The 14769-nt window shown below is 41.6% G+C and overlaps 1 protein-coding gene across 2 annotated transcripts in view; it reads left to right on the plus strand.

The window, feature by feature from the left end:
• Positions 1–2606: 2606 nt before the first annotated feature.
• IPO8 (importin 8) overlaps positions 2607–14769 on the plus strand; it is a 48599-nt gene continuing 36436 nt past the window's right edge. Inside the window, exons 1-3 of one of the 2 annotated variants that reach the window (XM_017804807.1) lie at positions 2607–2730; positions 10723–10804; positions 12920–13076. In XM_017804807.1, coding sequence (XP_017660296.1) covers positions 2647–2730; positions 10723–10804; positions 12920–13076 — 323 coding nt within the window. In that variant the 5' untranslated portion in view covers positions 2607–2646. The remainder of the gene's footprint in view (positions 2731–10722; positions 10805–12919; positions 13077–14769) is intronic. The other variant, XM_017804806.1, reaches the window with a different exon arrangement.

Genomic DNA, 14769 nt, shown 5'->3' on the forward strand with positions numbered 1-14769 from the left:
AGGCTTTTGTAGTTTTCCTCCACCTCCCCAAGTTCTTGAACTTAATCAGATTATCTTGATGGCAAGTCTGTCAGGAGCTTGGTCTGATTTTTGTTGAAGTCAAACTTGCATTGCTTTAAAAATCTTTGGTTTCAGCAACTCGGTTTCAAAATAAGATTGTTTGTTCTAAATGCTGTATAAAACTCTTGTTATAGTGCACCTGGAATGTTTTGGAGCTTTAAAAAAAAAAAAAATCTTTGCTTTCCCATATCTCAGTATCTCCCTGGTACTATCTTCCTTTTTTCCCCCCCCGTACTTGTATGCTGGCACAATTTTGATTTCAATTTTTTGATTTCAGTTTCTTTGTATATCACTTATCTCTTTCACACTGGGACTTCAATCACCAGCAGTTAGAGAGCTGACAAGCAAATCTCAGAATTTTACCTCAGATTCTCTATTTGCAGAGTAGCAAACCAAATTAAAAAAATAAATAAATAAAACCCAACCATTCTAATTCAGTTCCAGATCCATAATTTTGAAGTAGGTCAAGCCTAAAGCATTAACAGAATCTTTGCTCTAACAATATGAGTTCTTGCTTCTAAGTAGTTACTTTCATCCTGAAGTTTTTGAAGTTACATAAAAATATCTCAATTAATGACTAAACTTATTTTTAGAATAACATAGCCATTGGTATCTATGGAGGTTCATGTTGTACAGAAAGAAGTACCAGGCATACAGAAAATCCAGCACACGGGTAGACTACAATGCTTGCAACAATAATTCCACAATTAAATCACTGCTGACATATTACAAAGAAAATAAGCATTGTTGAACTGGATGTTACTTGATTTGGAGACTTGCTGGCATTGCCTCATTGATGTCTATGAGCACAAAAAGCAGGTCTTAAAAGCCAAATCTCAGGTGTAAAATCTCTTCCACTTTTTGTGTAATCAGTGTTGTGTGTTAAAAATGCCATTTTTACATACAGGTAGTAAGTGCAATAAAATTCTAAAAAAAATTTGAGGAAGATATTAAAACAGCCTTTAAGCATGTTTTGTTCTCTATTGATGTGTTTTTTGTCACCAGCTCTGCAAGACTGAAGTCTTTCAACAAATAAATTTCATACCTTTTAAGTTCTCTCACCACAGATGAATACACAGAAATGGAATGAAACAGGTCTGCTCTTAAACTGTCCATAACATCCCGTTTTGGGAAAAGGGAGTAGAGAGAGAACACCACAAATCCTTTAAAGTAATTTGGTTTGGGTATGATATGTGATCCAAGATCTTTGAAATGGGCAGTTTCCACTGGACTAGTCTTATTTACTATCTTAACCAAAATGGGAAAATAACAAAAAATTGCCATAGTTAACGATTACATAGTTGACATACTTTTTACACTAACATTGTTTTTGTTTCTATTTTATGATTACAGAGCGTATTCTCATCTGCTTTTAAGAAGAAAAGGAAAGGTGAATGAAAGTCCCTACAATTTCGTGCTGGATGCTGTAGAGCTGTTGTTACTGGAAAACACAAAGATAATGATCGGGTGTTCTGCAACACTTCAAAAAGTGATGAAAACCACAAGAGAGCCCAGGATCTCCAAGTGCTTGGTAGGTGCAATTCATTGTTACAGCTCGATTCTTTCCTAATTAGAGACAAAGTTACTAAGGGACAAATTGGAGGGTTTTTTTTATTAAATCACCCTAGTGCCACCTGCTTTAACATCTTCCTCTGTTTATCCTGTAATTACAATGAAAAAATAACATGTCCCATTGTATTCTTAAGGCACCAATATAATGGGATGATCTTGTAATTGCCCTTCCATTTGACTCTTCCTAAGCACAGCAAATAGTCTTTCTGTTCTTTCTAACAGTTAATCACACGTCTCTGGTTTGTAAATGTTATGTAAAACATCACCTGCAGAAGTAACCAGAGTATTTGGCTCACCAAGGTCATATTAGTCATGAGGTTTTTCTGGTAACTACACCTTTGACAGACATCTTTCTTAGACCTGTGCCGATGCTTAAACCTTACTTTGGTTCACCTGTGTGTTCTAGAATTTAAGGGAGAAACAAGACGACAGAGGTGGAGAATCAGGGTGGGTCAGGTGCTTGAGTTAGAAGCGTTAGAGGTGGTGTTTGAAGTTAGAAGTGGTGTTTGTGTTTGACAACCTGAGGGGTAAGCACCTTCCACCCACTTACACGTACGAACAGCATTAAGGTAAGCAAACCCTTTTCAGGTTCTGCTAATCTAGGAAATTTGGGAGGTTTAAGTCCTAAGTGAAGAATACTCCGCGCAGGGGCGCGGCGGGAGGTGCCGCCCGTGTTCCGTACAGCGACATGGCCGCCCCCACGGAGCCACGGTCCGCAAACCCCGCCCACCGCGCGCCGGCCCGGCCCGCTCTTGTCCGTACAACAAGATGGCGGCCACCTCTCGCCGACCCCTTCCCGAAGTCAGAAGGCGGCGCCGCGGCCGTAAAGCGGCGCCCGCTTCCCGATACCCATCTGTCGCAAACCGGTGAATGGCTGTGGCGAGGGGCCGGGGGGGGTGCGGGACGCGGGCCCGCGCTCGTGGCACGGGGGGGCGGCGGCGGCGCTAGCGGCGGCTCCTCCGCCTCCTCTGCCGCCCCGGGGAAGCGCTGCCCGCCGGCGGGGGGGAGGGCGCGATGGATCCCAACAGGATCATCCAGGCGCTGAAGGGCACCATAGACCCCAAGCTGCGCGTGGCCGCCGAGAACGAGCTCAACCAGGTGAGGGGGGGGCGCGCCCCGCGCGCGGCACGGGGGCGCCTGGCCCCGCCGGCAGGGGCGGGGGGCGCCCCTGCCCCGCGCCGGGACCGCCCGCCCGGGACGGGGACGGGATACTGGGATGGGGGAATGGGGGGCGGGCGGGTCGCTGCCCGCGCCCGGCTGTGCCCGCGGTGCCGGGACCCCCGGAGCAGCGCTCCCCAGGGCGGCAGCCCGGCCCTTGGCGCGGCCGGGGCGTCGCAGCTCGGTTCGGGAGGGGGTGACATTGGTGTGGCCCTGCGGGGGTTGCGCCCCGGCGCTCGCAGGGACGGGCGGCACTGGCGCCCGGGGCTCCCGCTGTCCCGTTCGGCAGCGCGGCGAGTGGAACTTGGAGGAAAGCACGTTAGATTTCGTGGGCAGTGTTGGTCGCGGCATCCCGCAGTTAATCGTAAAATATATGGAGTTGAAAAGGACTCATCAGGATCGAGTCCAACTCCTGTCCCTGCACAGGACACCCCAACAATCCCAGCATGTGCTTGAGAGTATCATCCAAACGCTTCTTGAGCTCTGTCAGGCTTGGTGCTGGGACGACTGCCCTCGGGAGCCTGTTCCAGTGCCCAACCACCCTCTGGGGGAAGAACCTTTTCCTGATGTGAAAACCTTTCCCTAGTGCAGCGGTACTACGCACTGAATCAAAACTCTGACCGCAGCCTTTGAACATATGAGGAAAGAGAAAGCTCCCTTGTACAGCATTAGCAAAGCTTTAACCCCCGTGCTTCGGTGGAATATTTGATCAGTTCTATAGGAGGACTTGGGTTTTTCCGTAGTATCGGTGTGATAACAAAACAGTCGCTGGGCATTGGCTGTCAGGAGTTACGGCTGCTTCGGGATTGCTCCTCTGGCTTAGTTTTCTATTTAGGCAACTTAAAACTCCTTCTGAATTAGATACAGCTAATCCTTGCTTTAGCAGTTGGTAAGGTCCTTTAGTAAATCAGTGGATTAAGTGCTAGACATTGAGAATGCTCTTGGGAATAGTTAGATAAGGATGCAAGACATTTTTTCTTTATTTGGCATAGTTACTTTTAAAGTTCATCAGTACTTATTTTTATCCCTACTGTTAAGGGCTGAGAGGGAAATCACAAATATTTGTCAGCAGCCTGCTGCATGTAAGTCAAAACTACAATACAAACTACTGCTACTGCAGTGTTCTGTTGAGAACAAAGAGGCAGCTCTCTGGGTTCCTGGGTCCTTCTCCTAATGCTGTTTTCACATCACCAATAACTACTGTGAAGCTCAGGAACAGTTTTGAAAGCGTTTTGAGAGCTGTAAGATGTTTTAAATTCGGATGATGGAAAGTACAGTTCTCGTGAAAGACACAGGTTTTGGATTCAAGAGTGCAAGTAGACTTATTGAGAACAGGTTGAGATGCAGATTTTTCTTTAAAATAGTTGACACATTTTTTCCTAACTGTTATAAAGAACGAATCTCGAAATTAAGACATAGCTATTTTTGTATAGGCTTCGTGTTATAAATGAAGCACAATGTATCTGACTGACATAATGTGCTGATGCCGTGCTGGGTTTGACATTACTCCTTGGATGAGAGGAACAAAAGTGCTTCCAAAGAATGTTGCTTAACGTGGGGCTTTGACATCTTGAAGCTTTTCAGTGCTTTTGAAGCAAGACTTCAAAGGGATGTGTCAGACTCCCATGTGCCTGATGATGGTGTTGACATGTCATTGTGTCCCTGCAAGTGCTGGATTCCAGATGCTGTTCTAGCATTTATCTTGTCCTAGCAAAGGAACCGATCCACCAACCAAATAGAAAACTCTCCAGCAATAGGTGCCTGAAGTGGTAAAATAAGAACAGAACAGGGGTCACCTTTATTCTGTGCCGTGGTTACAGTGATGCTGCTCCTGAGGCACACTGGTGGGTGCTGGGGTAAAACTTGGCTGTGTTAGCCCGTCTGCAGCGTACATTGGCATTCAGGTTTGAATCCAGGTAGTGACAAGAACTTCCCAAACGCTACAAATCCTACTAGTCCACCAATATGGTGCCTCTCTGTGGGTACCTCTTTGCTTGTACCAGTACTGAGAGTCCTTTAGGACAGTATCAGAACGGTCCCCACTCCATAGTTTGCTTGCAGTGTAGAACACAGGGAATGGAGATTAAATGAATGAAAGCTTTTCTACCTGTAAGAAGTCCCAGCATATTTGAAAATGCTTCTTTCTCTTCTGTATGTTCCTGTTGTATAAAGATAAAGGTAGAGCCAAATCAATGAATTTGCTGTCTGCCTTCTAGATTATCATCTAACTGCATTCAGAAATAGAATCAAAATTCCTTTTTTTTTTTGCCCTTATTATATCTACTGTAAGGCTGCTTGTGAGTTTTCTTCCTCTTGCAGCTAGAAACAAGTGTTAGTTTCCAGGCAAAATTAGTTTATGGTCCATTTATATCTATTTGTGGCAATCTCACTTCTTAACTAGAATAGGTTTCTTGGTACCCTCCCTGACATATTTGTCAGGGGCTGATCCCTGGTGGCCTGTTTTCCCAGCCTCAACAGGCAATATTTCCTTTGCTGTGTCATAAAACTGAATTTATGAAATCTAATAATAGGAGAGCACAGCTTTTCCCTGCGCTGGTTTTCCTTTGAATTGATCTTTCCTGTGCGACCAGGTCGCTTTGTGTTTGCAGCGTTCCAGAAAATCTTGTGCTCAATGCCACTAATACCTCATTAGGTACATCCCAAATCTGCAATTATCTTCATGTCCAACATCTACATATTTCTTATCACTCAATATGACAAGGTCCTTTTATCCTATGTTTGTTCTTTACTAAGAAACCTCAAGCTTTTAGGAGAGATTCCTGTTGTTCTTGAGTCTCTGACCATGTACTTTGTCCTATTACCCCACTCCATTTTTGTTGGTGCAGTTCTGAAGATCATTCAGTTCTTTATAGGATTTTCTGATCTTTTTCCTTGCTCGATGCTGCTTCTGAGCCATCAACAAACTTCACTTCTCTCTGTGATCTGAAGACAACCGTAAGTGTGGGATTTGTTTGAAATCTGATTCTTGCTAAACTAGAGCAGTAATTTCCTGCCAGATCAGTAATCTCTGTCATGTAACTGCTGTCATTTCCCTTTTGGCCTGTTGGTTTTTGAAGTGTACACATCTTTCCATCTTCCTCTTTTTCTTTTGCCCCTCTCATCCCACCTTTTTTTCTTCAGCTCTGTCACATCATAATCAGTGTGCACTTTTTGATTGTATTTGTCAATCACACTGTACTTACTCGAACAGTTACCAAGAAAGATACTCAGTTTTTGTGCATCCTTCTTCAGTATCTGTTCTAGGCTATTCCACTGTTACATGTGTCTCATGGACTTCAAGAAATTCTGCTGAGTTCATTTACTTATTTATTTATATTAAGGCTATATGTTGCTTTCATGTGCCAGTTCTTAGAGTGCTGTGGAATGTACTGTCTGATTACTGAACATACAGAGTCATTTTGATTCCAATTCAGATAGGATTTCCATACAGGTTTTATGCATTAATCTTAGCTGGCCCAGTGTGCTGTAATACATTTCTTTGGCCTGTAACAGAGGAGAAAATAAGAACACAGTTGCAAAAATACAGCTGTTTGTTTTAATACTGGGTAGTAGTGACATAATTTGGCTTTGACAGGAACTGAGTAGCAGCGCTGGAAGAAGTGTGAGAAGATTGCCCAAAAGCAGAGGAGTCCAGAATAAAGTTTGGCTTCCTTCTGTATCTTTACATGTTGTTTGGGCGGCTGCCATAGTAGACAGGGATCTTAAAGCCGTTCTGAAAGTGGCAATGAGCACCTCATGATACCTACAGGAAGGAATTTCAGGTATTTGTATTGAAGACCAATTTTACGAGGAAGTTGACTTGGATGATTAGAAGTTCTGTGGAAAGTGGAGTTTCATTGAGACTGGGTACATTTGACAGCAGAATCAACAGAGGAAAGAAGCTCGGGTAGGTTCTTACACATGCTTATTTTCAATCTGTTTTCCTCTCCCCACACAGTACTTTGGCATGTAGGCAGGGAAAGAAGAAAGTGTCTTTTGAAGTTCTAGTTTGTTTCAACAACTGTCTGTGACTGACATGTAAAAAAACAAGAGAGAAAAATACTATTAACAACTGCAGAAATATTCCCAGGTGTGACAAATACTGATGGAATTTCTAAGTAACACATTTTCAGTACACAGCAAACAGAAAATAAAACTTGGTAAACCAGGTAGTTGAGCATTTGGATCAAATGTATTTAAGCCTTAAAATAATCTCTGTAAACAGTTAATTGCTTATGAATTCAAGATACAAATTTCTTCTGCATTTATCTTTGCAAACAAAGATGTAGTGCCTTGTTTTTTCAGCAACTTTTATGTGCCATAATTGGATTCAGAGGTACAGAGAAAGTGATGTTTACTACTGGTTGAGAAGAATGATCTTGGCTTCACTTGCAGAACCTGAGGAAAAGCTTCCAGGTGTCCCATATCCATTGTCCTAGAGTATCCTGTTCTGCAGGGGAAGAGGCACCCTTCAGTGCCATCCTGCACTCAGGCACTGTGATTGCTGTCAGTGCAGTGGGAAGGTCACTGACAAATGCGATTCTGGAGCAGTTGCTTGCTGTGGGCTTCAAATGTGACAGCAACTGAGACACGAGAATAACTCTTCCTGAGATGAGTTTAGTAGTGTATAATGTGTGATCTTTTGAGGACTGGATCTGTGATACTGTGGCAGGGAAGAATATGTTAGACCAAAGGAGGACCAGAAAGCTGTACAGCTGCAGTGCACAGGTCTTGAGACAGTGGACACAGATGGAACAACGTGCATGGGGACATGAGCATCTCTTCTCCGTTGCTGTAAATTTACCCAGTTGTATCTTCCCAATGCTATATGCCTCTCCCAGTTTAGCTGCTAGCCTTGCACGGTGCTGTTTCCCATCTTCTTAATCCCAATGGAAATTAAATGACAATTTTTTTTATCATAAATACTCTGAGCTGTGATTCTTACAAGAACAGTCAGGATGTGTTCTACACAGCTTTAAAATAATTACTCTTTATAAGTACTCAGTGAAAGTTTATTTTTCAAAAACTTCCACTTTCTCCTTCAAAATAAATACATGCCCCCATGGATCAGCACCTTCACAGAAAGTTTTACCAAGTCACAGCCATGTGGATTCAAGGCAATGTAATTATTCACAAACTGCACAAAGCAGCGTGCTGTGTTAACTGGAGTTGTGCTGAAGGTCTTTTTCAGCCATCTGGTGCCTCCCTGCGGCTCCTGGGCATGGCTCTTCAAAATCAGCAGATAGTTTTCCGTTCCTTCTGTGGAACTGATGACGTTCCTCCTCTCCTTTTGTTAAGGTGCAGCTGCAGTGATACAAAGAACTGTCTGGCTGAACTCACCCAGCTGCAAGGTCTCTTCCTTGTCTCTTTCCATTTACACAGTGCACACCTGACAGTTGCCCTCGTGGGATCTGTACAGCTTTACTCGCTGATGTCCGGAGCAAGGCAGGGAAGGGATAGTCCCAAGATCACAATTAGCATAACAACTAAACAAATGAGAATGTGCTGGTATAGGAAAAATGTTGCTGCATGCAGCTTTTAAAAAGTCCTCTGTTCTAAAAACTGCAAGCGCCATGTGGTTTTCCTGACCGGGTTTGTTGCTGCACAAGTGAGCAGGATGGAATTTGAGCTGCACAAATACAACAGAATAGGGTGTCTTGTTTCTAAAATGGGCTCACGGTCTCTGTTGATCTCTACAGCATTTGTGTTTCTAAGAACGAGCAGTAAACGGAACCGTGTAAAAATCTGAATTATGGCCATGATAACAGTATGGAATAGGAGGATTTGGTGGGCCCTGTGATCTCCTTAGGGGTGGCAGTATGTGAAGTGTAAAGGAACCCTGCGTATCCGTGTGCCGGTAGGGATGGGACCCCCTCTGGGACACGTGCGTACCTTCTGCGTAACATGTCTTTTGTCACTCCTGGCGCTTGCTGAGAGGATCTGGCACACAGGCCAAGTAACTGCGTTTGTGTATATCCTGGCAAAACTTCAGGGACAGCATTTGTACACCAGCGCAAGTGGTACCAATAAAGCTCCCTGGAGTAGTGCTGACTTTAGTGTGGACTCAGTAAAAACTGTTTGGACAGAGAAAGGGAGATAATAGTGTTTATCACTGTGTCCGCCCTAAATGTGGTACTGGTGGAATTACAGCAGGAAACCAACAACAACAAAACAAGCCCACAAAAAGTTGCATTTCTAATTGGTGTGTTTATAGTAGTGAAAGCTGTGTGTAGATTGGATCTGAGAACAGCATATTGGCGCTGTTGAGAACAGAAAGGACTGTTAAGAGTTCATGCATATTTTTTGGTTTTCTGTGCTGCTGGGATTTCTCATGCTTTCCTTATCTCCCTGGGGGTTGGGTGTTGAGTGCTGGAGGATGATGCTGCAGCCCTATCAGAATGTTGCACAGATTCTGTCCAGATTCTGCCCACGCGTTCTGAAGGGCAAGCTTTGCACTCCAGGATGCTCAATTAGAAGGTGGTCTTTGGAATCCAGTATGCTTCAGCCAGTTCAGCATGTCTGTAGATAAATGGAGTTCCTGTGCTGTCTGTTACAGCTTTACTTCATCTGGAGCATTTCTTATGGATAATTAAAGTTTATAGAGAAGGGAATTGCAGGAGAGTATGCTTTTGATTTTCCACTACTGCTTTTATCTTAGATGTCAGATTACTCTATAAACATCAAATGAGTCTGTGAGTGCAGAGTAGGTTAGAATTACACTGTCATTATAATGGATAAAATGAGGGCCAGAAAGTTAAGTGATTTGGTAAAATTATCGAATGATAGTGTCGCGATGCAGCTGGTACACTTAGGCATCATGAAAGGAATGCAATTTTACCTCATTATGGAAATGTTAGATCAAGGAACTGGGTACATGAGAGCAGAACCTACTTCTTATTTCACAGCTTCAAGTGAGGCAGATTTTATGGGAGGATGTAGTAGACTTGAATACTTGTGCTTTAAAGCACAGCTCTGGAAACAACCACAGTATTGCCAGGCATAATCTAGTGGGAAGGAGACACTATAAAAGGTGAAGTACAGAAAGCTGCTGCCATCTAGCCCCAAGAAACATCTCTCTTTGAACATAAATCACATGGATCCAAAGGATGAAAGATCTGACCTGCTGGAACCTACTGATGTTGCCAAGGCTCAGTAGTAACTGCACCCTGCTGAGTCAGTGATTCCTCGCTGGAGGAGCCCTGGTGAATGGCAGCAGTATAATGCTATCAGAGTGTCACATCTTTTAAATCTGGCCTGCTTTGCTCAGAAGTTCAGTGAGCATTGTTTTCTCTTTGAAATTCTTCAGCTGCATGGCTGATGTAGTGTTTGAAAAGTTCCCAGGAAGGCTGTGGGTTTTGAAATGTTATCTGTCTACACTTGATTTTAATTGAAAATGTTTATTCCACTGTCTCCCCAGTTTTTATTTAGATGCACTATACATCTAGTTCCTTAAAAAGATAGTTGTATATGGCTAATGCAAATGCTGTTTATCCTTGAAAACAATTTAAAATGTTTTTTTAATGTCTTCACTATTGGTGTTCTACCGCAAACTGTTTTGCACATAGATGGCATGTATTGATGAAGCACATCGATATCCATTTGACTTACACAGCTAAGTTAAATGATTCAGACAGATCTTTAGTGCTTCTCATTATGTATTCTCAGGATTATTTAAATATTCATTATCACTAATCTCTAATTGAGAAACTTGTCACATTACTTATTCCACCCATGTGCTGTTGCATGCTCGGCTTTTACAAGTAATTATTTGGACTGTTGCAGATCTGGGTAAATCCAAGTGCTAAAACCTTTCATACTTCATGAGGAGAGTGGAAAAGCACTGCAAAACCCTTAGTTTGTATTTCTTATTCAGCATTTGCTAACACAGCCTTCTTTAAACGTAGTGACTTGCTTGTTTTATGTGTATTTCAGTCCTATAAGATCATCAATTTTGCTCCAAGTCTGCTGCAAATTATAGTATCCGACCAAGTTGAATTTCCAGTGCGTCAAGCAGGTGAGATAAATTCCTTGTTTCATTTTCTTTCAGTAGAAAGTCAGTCTGTTAGTAATTTCAATGGAGCATTGAGCTGTTGCAATGTAAGTCAGTTCAGGTTTGTCCTGAATGAGGAAATGAAAAGGACCTGTCTTTGCTTTTTCTTTCCTACCTGAGGGTCAGATAAAACTGTGAGTATAGGGTAGAGTCCAGCTTTGGCTTCCCTGTGTTTGTAGTGATCCCTACTGGATTGCTGTGATACTGATATGAAAAGAGAATGATTTCTATTCAAAACTGAGCACTGAGAGAGCAGAGCCTCAGCTATTCTTTCCCCTGGTGGCGAACAAGTAAGGATGCCAAGACAAGTGTGAATTTAAAAATAAAAAAGTATATCTTGTCTAAATACATGTCTCTCTGTTTGAATCTCTTTTCCTGGAAAAACAAAAGTTTCTGAAAAATGGATAAAAACCCTTAGTTCCCTAGATCCGGGGTAGACACATAGGCTTAGGTGGTATCTGTGGTGTCTGCTTACAAAAGTTGATATGAAGGAAGGTCACATCTCTGATAAAATACACATTTATACTCTGAGCATGTGTAGAAGGCTTGCCCAGTTGTGTGTGAGTTCAAGTATGGTGATACAGTTAACTGTAGTTAACATTTATGTAAAATCAGATTCTAAATTCTCATAATCCATTTTAACTACTCCTACACAATATTTTTGACAGATACAGAGAAAATTCAGCTCTTTCAATAAATTATTAATACTGTTTTATTCACAGCTTTGTTTTTGTCCTATGGAACAGCATTTCCCATAGAAGCCCTGTTGGGTTTTTTTTTGGTACAGATCCTATTAATCCCCTGGGTGTGTTGGGGTGTGCTGACATATGCTGTTTGTCATGCTGGTGTTTGTTTTTTCAAAGATAATCCAACTTTGAATGGTGTTGTTAAACCATTCTTTACTAAAGTTTGGTGCTTAATCTAAACTCCATAAGGTCATTTTTATAAATTAATCTCTTACTTCAGTATCATTCAGGAAAAAAAACAAGTATGTAGAATGTAATTTTATTGTTGTTGTTGTTGTTTTTGCAGAGCAGGGCTATAGAATAAAAAAGCACATTTAAATTACATTGGGAGGTCAACAGATTTCCTTGGGAATTTTTTAAAAGCCAAAAACTTGTATGGACAAAGTAAATTAAAGTCTTGGGCTGGTCTTTCTGGACCTGTTTCTTGTCTGAATATTTTGGCATGTCATAGACAAAGAGCTGTTTTTCCTCTTACTCCTATAAAATATTTTACAAACTACGTGTTTTCATACTTTGTAATTTGTCATCACCAAGAAAAATTATTGTACTCAAGGATGTCTTATTTATACTTTAAAACCCTAGCTAGTAATCAACCAAAATAGTGTACAGGGATAAGAGTTTATTAAGTACATTTCTTTAATGCCTCACACCGTATTTCCTATGTTTCCTAAAGAATGCCTACAGGCATTTTAGTACTGATGCATAAATGCTGCTTTGTTTTCTGTTGAAGATTAACTTTATTTTTCATGTTTTTCCATGTGAGACAGAAGGGAACAATTCTGAGGGATTATGGGAAATCCTAATAGTGAGATAAAGCTTAGGGAATTCACAACGAACATTTCTGTCTGAATAGAAGGTAGGCCATGTGCCAGTTTGGTACTGGGCATTTCCCCAAGCAGAGCGTCCCATCTGTGTGTGCAGCGATTTGTTTACGTGAGCCTTCCAAAACTTCACTTACTGAGCTTCAGTGGCTGTTTTAGGGATGAGTGAAAATACAGATAAGCAGATTTTTGTTTGCTTGTTTAGAACGATGGAGTATTATGTCCATATGGAAGACTGTTGTGATGAAGAATGTACCTTGACAGAAGCTGACAGAAATATCATCCTGTTCTGTTTTGGAACAGGCACTTGAGCCTGATCTTGTGTGAAATCATGAAAAGAGTTTTTCTGACTCAGCTGTGCTTACTGCCTATAATTGTTAAGAACTCGAGTGCTGGTTTTCAGTTGTCTTTTGAACTCTTTGTTCTGCTTTCAGCTGTACTACATCTTGAACACTGAGTAATGTAAAAGTGTGTTAGAATTAAATTACTGTTTCCCTGATGTCTATTCTTAGCTGCCATTTACCTGAAGAACATGGTGACACAGTACTGGCCAGACCGTGAGCCACCTCCTGGAGAAGCAGTGTTTCCATTCAACATCCATGAAAATGATCGTCAGCAGATTCGTGATAACATTGTAGAAGGAATAATTCGTTCTCCTGACTTAGTGAGGTACCTTTCATTGCATAGAGATATTTCTCTTGCTCATGTTTTCAGACCTACCAGTCTGGATGTTAATGTGAGAATCTCAATGTTTCGAGTACTTGTTTTGCAAAAGCAGTAATAATTAATTTAAACTTATTTGTGTGTGATTGTTTTTCGGAAATGTGGTAACCTGGCTGAGAGCCCTGTGATGTGATTTATCCTCTTATGGTGTTTGTTCAAAGTGTCTTGTAACACTTGCTGTAGTGACAGCCTGCCTGTTTGGCTCATTGAGGGCAGATTGTGTACAGGGCTGTCTGCAATACAGAATTAACCATTCAGGGGAAATACTGTTTCCTGTTTTCTGATAGCCCTTTTCTTAATTACTTCAGCAATTTTTATATGTCTTCCCAGTATTTAAATGTGTATTAGTGTTCTTGGTTTTAAGATGTTAAAAGAATGAAGAATTGCTGTTTGCTGGAAGAATAGTTAAGAATCACAAGACATACTACAATCTGTGGTTGTTCATCCCTCTAATTAAAGTGAGGCTGAAAGGATGGGATTAGGCTGTAGTGTATAGATGTTCATCTTTGAAAAACAGAAGAAAATCTTCCTTTACTCTCCTCCTAAATCTACCAGCTAGTGCCTGAAGATGTCTTTATTTTTCAGTAATTATATCGAGAAGAGGAATGATTGACTACAGATTGAAATTGGAGATAAGGCTTCAAAAAATAATGATACACCAGAATGAATTAGACTGCGATAGCATTACTGTCACTGGAGGTCTTTATGAGTAGATTAGACAAACACCTGCCAGGAATGCTTAGGGTATAAATGGGCCTGTGCAGAGACAAGGAAATGAACTAAATCATTATGTCCAGTTCAGTTTTTCTAACGTGCTCTGACACAGAGTAGTATCTCCACTAAGAGATAGATCTCCTTGCCAAGGTTGCACTACAAGGTAAGGAAGTGCTTGCTGTTTCTGTAATAATGAGGTAAAGGCATGTAGTTTCCCCTGCCATCCTGTCATAAATACCAAGGCTAAGTTTATCCAAAGGAACACAAAATAATGGAAGTTTGAAGACTTCTTCGCAAGCTGGCTCAGGCATCGTTTCCTAACTTGATATTTAAAATGCCCTGATGTTACAGTGACAGCCTGCATCTAAAAGAACAGTAGAAAACCCTGGGACGATCACCAGGAATAAAGTACAGGGTTTTTAAATATTGGAAAAACTTGAAGATTTGTCAGAGGTTAAAAAAGTCAAAGGAACTCTATTGGAACTAGTCTGATATTTTAATACTGATATTTTTCATGGTTTGCTTGTAAGAATAAGGGGGGAGGAGGAACCAAATTGGCAACAAGCACAAACTCCAAAGGCTTGAGGGGGAAGGTAAGTTTGTACAGAGCTAAAAGGATCAGTAGGTGTAGGGCCCCGTGTTCACCTACTCTGTAATAGTGGCTCCTGATGTAATGGACTGCAGGAAGATACCCAAGGAAAACTAAATGGAGCTGATAATAGAAAATATTTTTTAATTCATTAGCAGACCCAAGAGTATTTCTTTACAGCTTCTAGTTCAGTGCTGCTCAGCTTTTTTAGTCACACCTCACTTCAATCAATTAACAATCCTGCTTTGCCTCACCATCATGAGTGGTATCTAAAAGTGTGTGGAAGGAGAGGAATGGTAAGATTTTTTTACCTAACTGGCTCTGCCATATGCTTTG

The sequence above is a fragment of the Lepidothrix coronata genome, unplaced genomic scaffold (genome assembly GCF_001604755.1).
Source record: "Lepidothrix coronata isolate B3197 unplaced genomic scaffold, Lepidothrix_coronata-1.0 Scaffold10, whole genome shotgun sequence".
In the NCBI taxonomy this organism is placed as follows: domain Eukaryota; kingdom Metazoa; phylum Chordata; class Aves; order Passeriformes; family Pipridae; genus Lepidothrix; species Lepidothrix coronata.